Source organism: Gossypium raimondii, unplaced genomic scaffold (genome assembly GCF_025698545.1).
Source record: "Gossypium raimondii isolate GPD5lz unplaced genomic scaffold, ASM2569854v1 Contig00257, whole genome shotgun sequence".
Lineage (NCBI taxonomy): Eukaryota > Viridiplantae > Streptophyta > Magnoliopsida > Malvales > Malvaceae > Gossypium > Gossypium raimondii.
In genome coordinates this window covers 21764-29905 of record NW_026291357.1, presented here as the reverse complement: position 1 = coordinate 29905, position 8142 = coordinate 21764, and the positions used below count along the sequence as shown (strand labels likewise).

Genomic DNA, 8142 nt, shown 5'->3' with positions numbered 1-8142 from the left:
TTAATGCATATGATGCAATGTAATGCAATGCATGAATGCAAAAAGGCGTCGATTCTGATTCAATTTCATTTAGGAATCTTTACTAGAAAACAAAATTATTTACATAAAACAGGTTACATATATGCTCTTGCCCTAATGCTCAGAACTTTAATTTTCCTAAGTAATGAGGCTAATTCCTGTCCCCGACTTGATTCCAGCTCATATTTTATGCTCAGTGAATCGACTTGTACCGCCAAAGTCTGTAGGTGATCAGCTACCTCCCGGATTTGAACCACGGCTTCTCCCATGATACGATCTCTATTTTCAACTTGACTCTGAAGATGATAAAGCTGCTCACTCTGACAACTTTTGTTGGCTTCCAAGTACTCAGTTTGGATCTCGCAACTTCGCAATGCCGATTCCAACTCCTCTATTCTTCCTTTCATTTCTTCGATCTTACTCAAGCTCGCCCTCAACTCCATTGCCGAATTTCAACTTTGATACTGATGAAGAGATCTTTCTAACTCAGTCACCCTGTCTTTTAGTTCACATTTTTCCTTTCGATTTTTTGATAAACTCTTTTCTAAAGCTCCATTTTGCGTTTGGACCTCTCGAAATTTCTTTTCCTATCCATCAGCCTTGACCTTTTCTTCCCGAATCTCTTGACGCCATTGCTCTGAAGTTTTCCCTAACCCAGCAGTTCTTATTGACAACCTCAACTTCTTATAGTTTGTCTTCAAACTGTCCAGATCCTCCTCAGCATTGTTCTTACCTTTTCTTAATTTCTCAGTCTCTAACTTTTGAACATCCACATCTAATCCCAAGTGCATCTTTTCTTCTTCCAACTGCTCAATCTTCTTTTCAAGCTCTGCATTCCTCTTTTCAAAATCTTGTTTCATAATTTCCAATTCGGAGGGAACAACCCGCAAATGTTCCTCTATCGATTGACTATCTCCTTGACCTGACTTTGAAATGTTATCATTGATCCTTCTAACCCACCATTCATTATATTCATGAGTCGTGGTTGGGCCTACGGCTAATCTCTTCATCCGTCGAGTTTGGTCCCATGCCCTGTTTACCTCTGGGATCTTCTTTTTATATCCATCGTCTTTATATGAGAATTCAAACTCAGCTAGGCCTTGGGTTGCAGGTATAAACTACCTTGACCTATACTGCCTTAGCACCATCAATGGAGCATAACCAACAGCTCCCCAAATTCCAAGTAATAGGATCCAATCAAAATTACCATATTGATACAAGATTTCATCCGGAAGCAACCACGGGGCCCTCCACTCAACGTCCTCCTCTTAAAGATTTTGAAGAATGGCCAACCATTTCTCTTCTGAGATATCATCTCTCCTTGGTGTAGTTGCTATCTCTCTTAATGGAGAATAGTTTCTGGAGAAGACTCGATACGAAACCTTATCAACCTTCCAAAAATGGTTGTGGAAACATGCAAGAAGAAGCTGCGCACATCCGATGAATCTGCCTTCACCTGTCCTTCTACAAGCATTTAGTGACCTGAAGGTTTCTGCTAGAATGGCTGGGACTGGTGTAACCATCTTTTCAAGTCGATCAAAGAGGTCTGAGGCGGCTTCATCTACGTGCCCTAGTGCCTTAGGAAAAATTACTAGCCCATAAATGCCTAGAGCAAAAACGTCGACCCTTTTTCTTGTATCAGGGTGTACCAAAACCAGCTCTTGCAGGCTTTTCCAATGGATGCATCTGCTTTCCCCCTTCTGCTTGATCCGTGTCGTGACCCACTGCTCCCCCATTCCGGTGATGTTCATCAACTTCTTCACAAAGGTTGGGACATTAACGGCTCTAGAGTAGACTTTATCAACCTGGATCTTTGGGCAATGAAGCAAAGCTGTATACTCTTCTATAGTGGGTACTAAATCAACCCTTCCAAAGGTAAAGCAACTATATGCAGGGTTCCAATACTAAACGAAAGCCCAAAACAAATACTCATCTACCTTAATGTCGAGTAGATACGGCAAATCCCCGTAACTAGAGTTCAACAACTGCTTAGTTTCGTCATTCCAATGATCCCTTATTACCTTTAATTCCTGAAGGCTATTTTGCGTCACACTGATACGGGTGTAATCCCATAACTCCGACGTATACCCCTCTGCTAGACTATCTCCTTTCTCTGATTGTGCTTTCTCTAACCACACACGGACAGCAGCATTGTCCTCTACTTTATCAAGAAATCTGTTCTCCATGCCAAGATTTTTAATTTAGTAATCGAACCTGAATCGACACTTTTTTGTATATGAAATGACATGCGATCAAAGAAAAAAAAACTACGCGTTAGCACAACATAGAAACTCAACTTCGAGCAAGTAAAAGGCATTAAACACCTATATGGGTAACCGCTAGGGTTTCTGCAATATAATCAAAGGTAGGCTCTTAGGGTTTTCTATATGCAGTTTGGTTCTAGAGTTGAGGTACCCGAACCAGCAGATTCCTCGATCCTCACCCATTATAGGCTCATACGGACCGAGTTTTGTTCAGGGGAACACATTTCCCTATGGCTGCACGAAGATGAAAATCTCACGAAGACATAGGTATGGATGTATCTCGGAAGCGATCCACTATCCTGCACGGAGGTGAAAACCTCACGAAGGACTAGTTTCTCACTCCCACTTAAGAGGGCAAGACTAACAGTCTTATGCAATATGATGCCAAAGTATAAAACAACAATTATACAAACAAATGCAAAGAGAGGATCATAATTTTTCCAAATCAAATTTTCAATTTTCGATAATAAGACAAGAAAAAATCAATTTTATGGCTTGACTCTCTAAATGGGTCCCCAGTGGAGTCGCCAAGCTGTCGAAACCACTTTTTGAAAAATCAAAATTTTAGTTATCGACTTATTAAAAATGAAAGTTTGGGAGTCGCCACCGATCTTATATTGAGGTGTGATCGGATCACCTTGAAAATAATTTTGGTCTGCAAAATTTGAGAAAATAGGTTCGGGAGCCGGTTACGCTCGAGGAAGGGTTAGCACTCTCGTGGCGCCCAAAATTGGTACCGAATTGAGTGTTTAATGTCTTAATATTGAGATTTTGAAAAGATTTTAAAACACAATCCTTATTATTTTTATTCATTTTGCAAAAGATGCTTGGATAAATCGATAGGAATGCTAAAGACCATCTCATCTCAAAGTAAGAAAATGCCATACCCAATGCATTAGGACACGACATTTTTGGTCCTCGAGAAAGAGCTTGTCTTTGCTTTTCAAAATTTTTGAAGTTAAAAAGGGATATTCAATTACTTGAAGTCAGGTGAAAAGTCGAAACTCAATACGTTAGAGCACGATTCCTCAAGATTTCTAGCATTGAACACAACCCTTATTATTTAAAAAAATACCTCCTTTCGAGAAAATGACATGTCGCATCCAATGCATTAGGACACGTAGTGTCAAATTTCGAGAATGAGTTTTTATTTACGTTTCTTAATTGTAGAAAATTTTCGATCATTTAGATTCAACGAGAAAAAATTGGAACCCAATGCGTTAGGACCCCATTTTCTCGAGAATTCCAAATGTCGAGGGTTGTGTTGTTTTGAAAACTTTAAAAAAAAAAGGGTTTTAACGCTTTAGTGAAACTAAATATTTTAGATTAGAACGACGGGATGTTAATATACAACACGAAACTATGATTAATGAGCTAAAGTGTATACCAAGTAATCATCAATAAACAGCAAACAATAATAAATGACGTAATACAAATGCGGGCAATAATATCCAACACGCACCATACGAACACAAATATCAACATTTAACAACTAGATGAGTTAATCGTCGATTTTGGAACAAGATCTAAGCGAAACAACATAAATAAAATGCAACAAATTTTCAAGTAAATAAAATGAACAATGAAATGCATCAAAAGGTTCGAAATAACTACTATGTGAAATAATAATATACAAGCAAATTTTCAAATAAATATTTCATGAAATAAAAAAGCTCAAAATATATACATGTGCTAGTTTAAATAGGTGATGCATACAAAACACACAGAAAAACTTTGTAACAGTATGTGCTAAATTTAAATAGTAATTTAAAATAATAGTAATGATATATAAGAGTTAAATAAATAAGATAGAACGACGAATCTAAAAAACAAGGTTTTCGTGCATAAAACTATCATTTGAAAATAATAATATAATTATATACACATATACTAAAAAAGGAATTATAAGAATAATAATAATAATAATAATAATAATAATAATAATAATATTACATACGCACATATACCATACTATCTTAGAAACTAGCTTCGTATAAAACAAATGTATAAAAATATAATAAAACAATAATAAAAAATAAGTATGATAATAAAATAACAAATTTCTTAAATATAAAAAAAAAACTAACGATCACAAGGATTAAATTGCAAACAGCATCGAATCAACAAAAAAAAATAAAATTAAAGAAAAATAGGAGGACCAGGCTGCAAGGCGCGTATTACATGGGGGCCTGATTGGGAAATATCCCGCTTCCCCAAAACGCAGTGTTGCAAGCCGGGCCGAAATGGAACGAAAGCAGAATATGAGGGCTAAATCAAAAAAGGAAAAGGGACTTGATTTAAAAGAAAACAGAAAAGGGAAGGGCAGGTCGCGCAAATATCCCTCCCTATGCCAGAACGCGCGGGTCTAACCGCGTCTGGGTCGGGTCATCGGGTCGCGCACTAAAACAACGCCGTCTGAGAGCCACTGAATCAGGCAATACGGCGACGTTTATTGACTCCCTTTTTTAATCCCTCTTTAAACCACCAGTTAACCTAAACAGACATAAAAAAAACCTAAAAATCCTATTCCTTCTAAAACAAAAACTGAAAACAAAAGGGGATGCGCCGTTCGACGAATCGATTTCCCAGACCATTCGATTCCCCCTCGACTCCGATGATGACGGAGGAGAGAGGATGCGGTCACCAGGTACTTTCTTCCCTTCCTACTCTCATCTCATGGTTTCACATGTAAAAAGAACAGGAAATGAAAAAGAAAAGAAGAAAGGAAAAGCATCAAAGAAAAACAAATCACCTTTTTCAAATCTTTTTTTTTATTTTGATTCCTCTCAATATTTTTAGTATTTTGTATACAAAAATATCTCTGTGTTCTTAATACCCCCTCTTTCAAATCTCTCCGTCTCTTTTATAGTCTCTATTTTACAGAAGAAAATGAAAATAAAAATCGCCCCCGTTCTCCCTTTTTTTGTTTCTTTCTCTCTCTCTCCTTCTTTTTTGTATCGTTTGTGTCTTCTTTCTGCTTGTTTGTGCGTCTCTTGCAGGTACGGAGGGCAGGTGTGCGGACGTGGAGGTACGGAGACGATGGCGCATGTGCGAGGGTCGAGGCTTGGCACGTGCGGGAAGGCGAGGGGGCATCTGCTGCGGCGCTAGGGACCCTTGCTGCTAGGGTTTTCTGATTTTGCGTCGTTGGGCCACATAGCAATTGGGCCATTGTTTTAGGAATTGGGTCTACCGTATTGGGTCAGATTAGGTTTGGGCTTAATTGGGTTTGGGTTAGGGGTATCCGGGCTGTATGTATTGGGTTAGATTTTTATTGGGTTAATATTTCTGTATTTTGGACTTTTGGATTTATTTAATTTGGTTTATTTATTACGGGCCCGGGCAAAAATGGGCTATTACAGACTGAGAACTGAAAAAAAAAAAGAAAAAAAAAAGAAGAAGAAGAAGAAGAGAAAGGGTCCATAAGGGTTTTGGGATATAAGCAAGCACTGTCAGGTTTTTTAACTTTTTAAACTGGATGAGCTGTAAATGGCCCGCATAGAATAGTTGCCGCTTAGATGCCCAACTATTTCCTTTTATTAATTTGTGGATTAAGCATCACAGACAGTGTGAGCACTGAGCCTACCAGAAATTAGAGGAACTCCTGCATACTTACATGCAACTACCAGGTTGAAAGCATATAACCTGTTGTATCTCTTGAAGAATACAGGATTCACACAGGCAGCAAAAATTTCAGACTTGGCACTGGATCAATTTTTCTAGTTGAAGACTTGAGAAATCGTTGAGCGTTACAATACATTGTAATCACAATACCAGATATCTCCTTTGCAATAAACAAAGTATGTCAGTTCATGCATAAGCCACTTTATCTTCATTTTAAAGCTGTCAAACGGATTTTGAGGTACTTACAGAATACCTTGGATCATGAGTTGGTGTTTACTCCAGCTTCAAAGCTGTCCCTCGAAGGATATTCAGATGCAAACTAGGGAACTAACATTGATGATCATAGGTCAACTACTAGGTTTTGTATGTTTCTCGCTGGTAATCTAGTTTCATGGAGCTCAAGGAAGCAATAGGTAGTTTCTCGGTAAACGACAGAGGCTGAATATAGGAGCTTGGTTTATGCCACGGCAGAAGTGATTTGGTTACAATCCTTGCTGTCTGAGTTACATGTGAAAGTCAGCAGCAAAGCAATGATGTGGTGTGATAGTTCAGGAGCAATAAGCAACAAATCCGGTTTTACATTCGAAATTCAAGCAAGTTGAGTTAGACCTATTCTTTGTTAGAGAAAATATTGTTGCAGGAACACTTAAAGTTGGTCATGTTCCAAGTCAAGACCAAGTTGTTGATATCCTCACTAAACCATTGTCAGCTGGATTCTTCACTAAGTTCAGAATTTAGCTTAGAGTTCTTAGCAGGACTGACGAGTTATAAGGTAGCAGAAGATAGGAGTTGCCAAGTAGGGGGAATGTTATGGAAATGGAATGTATAACAGAGAATTAGTTAAAGTCTGTTAAGGTGGTTAGAGTTGTTAACAGCTAGGGCAACTGTTTCTGTTTACAACTAAAGTCTGATGTATTAAATAGCAGACTAATGTCACTGCTATAATCAAGAGAGTTTTCATGAAATGATTCTTTTCAACCAATTGTTTTCACTTTACAATCAATTATTTTGCTGTTTCAATTGATTGTTTTGCTTTTCAATCGATTGTTTTCGCTATCTACTGATATCTCAACACATATCCATCAAAACAGCTACAAATCTTCCCATTCAAAATAATGTCACCTGCAATTGTGCTTTGAAAATCTTTTTCTGAATAAACAATTAGTTAATTAATTTAAAAATTAGTGTAAGATATTAATTCATAAGATGCTTTAATTACGGTAAATGTAAAATATAACATATTTTATATAAAAAAACATATTTTAATCAATTGTGGACGTCAACAATTCCCAAAGTAATTAAAGATAGAAAACTTTGCAAAAGTATATAAATAGAAATTTCTTCCATGTAATGTAAACCTTACAATTTCCGAATTCTTCTTTAGTATTTAATGGCTTACCTACCAATATTGCATAGTTGGAAAGGCTAATTGCTTCTTCATCTTTTGACCTATATCAAGCTGCAATAAGAGGATTAGTGTTATAATATCCAAAAACTTTCATGTGCAAATTCACCAACATGCAATGTGCTGTGCAGGAAAAATTATACTAATTTTGTCCATAGCAAAATAAAAGTTCCTTCTGACATAGTCCAAATCCCATATCGAGAGCGCATGCCAAGCCTAAGGCAGAGACGCATGATAAAAGAAATATCAATATGAGTTTAAGCTTATACCTTTCTCGGCCTTTTGGCTAAGATCAAGTGTAGTATCTGTTCTTATCAGTTTAATATCTGATACGTGGATCATTGATCCACATGATATTAAATTAATATTTTTAGGGGGAGAACTCATTGACAATAGCTTGCTATTGGGGTTCTCGAGTGTCGTCTTTGTTTTGCACTACTGCATTGTTCTGGCACACCCCTCCGATTGTAGTTTTAACCTTTTGAACCAATAGACGGTAGCTTCTTATTTGGGTTGTATTAATAATTGAGCTGGAAATCTGTTTAAAGACACTATTTTAAGGGTTAATGTACTTGAGGTTTAGTCCAAACCATAGGAATATAATTTCTCATTATTTTCAACTGCATTCCTTAGTTACTGTTTGCCCTCCTATATTAGGTTAATTGTTAGAAGCTATTTGATTTTAATTTCACTTTTACGATCATTGAAAATCTAATAAGCATCTACTGTTCGAAGTTCTAAGCATAGAAACAATGCTTAATATGTGTATATAACATTTACATGGCTTCACACACATGGTGCCGTGTTCTTCAACTAAATACCATGTAAATTAGT

At 37.0% G+C, this 8142-nt stretch overlaps 1 protein-coding gene and 1 non-coding gene across 2 annotated transcripts; one reads left to right on the top strand and one right to left on the bottom strand.

The window, feature by feature from the left end:
• Nucleotides 1-1286: 1286 nt before the first annotated feature.
• LOC105775223 (uncharacterized) lies at nt 1287-2204 on the bottom strand. Its single transcript, XM_012597753.1, has 2 exons — nt 2040-2204; nt 1287-1922 (listed from the first exon to the last, which is right to left on the bottom strand). The coding sequence occupies exons 1-2, from the start codon at nt 2202-2204 to the stop codon at nt 1287-1289; spliced, it is 801 nt and encodes a 266-aa protein (XP_012453207.1).
• A 5369-nt stretch (nt 2205-7573) lies between these two features.
• LOC128037432 (U2 spliceosomal RNA) lies at nt 7574-7770 on the top strand. Its single transcript, XR_008193389.1, has one exon. It is a non-coding gene; the product is annotated as a U2 spliceosomal RNA (small nuclear RNA).
• Nucleotides 7771-8142: the final 372 nt, after the last annotated feature.

Excerpts from the sequence above, each read along its gene's own strand:
- LOC105775223 (XM_012597753.1), bottom strand. The coding sequence starts at position 2,204 with ATGGAGAACAGATTTCTTGATAAAGTAGAGGACAATGCTGCTGTCCGT. Across the intron at positions 1,923-2,039 it reads ATAGCCTTCAGGAATTAAAG|TATTGGAACCCTGCATATAG; the intron begins GTAATAAGGGAT and ends GCTTTCGTTTAG.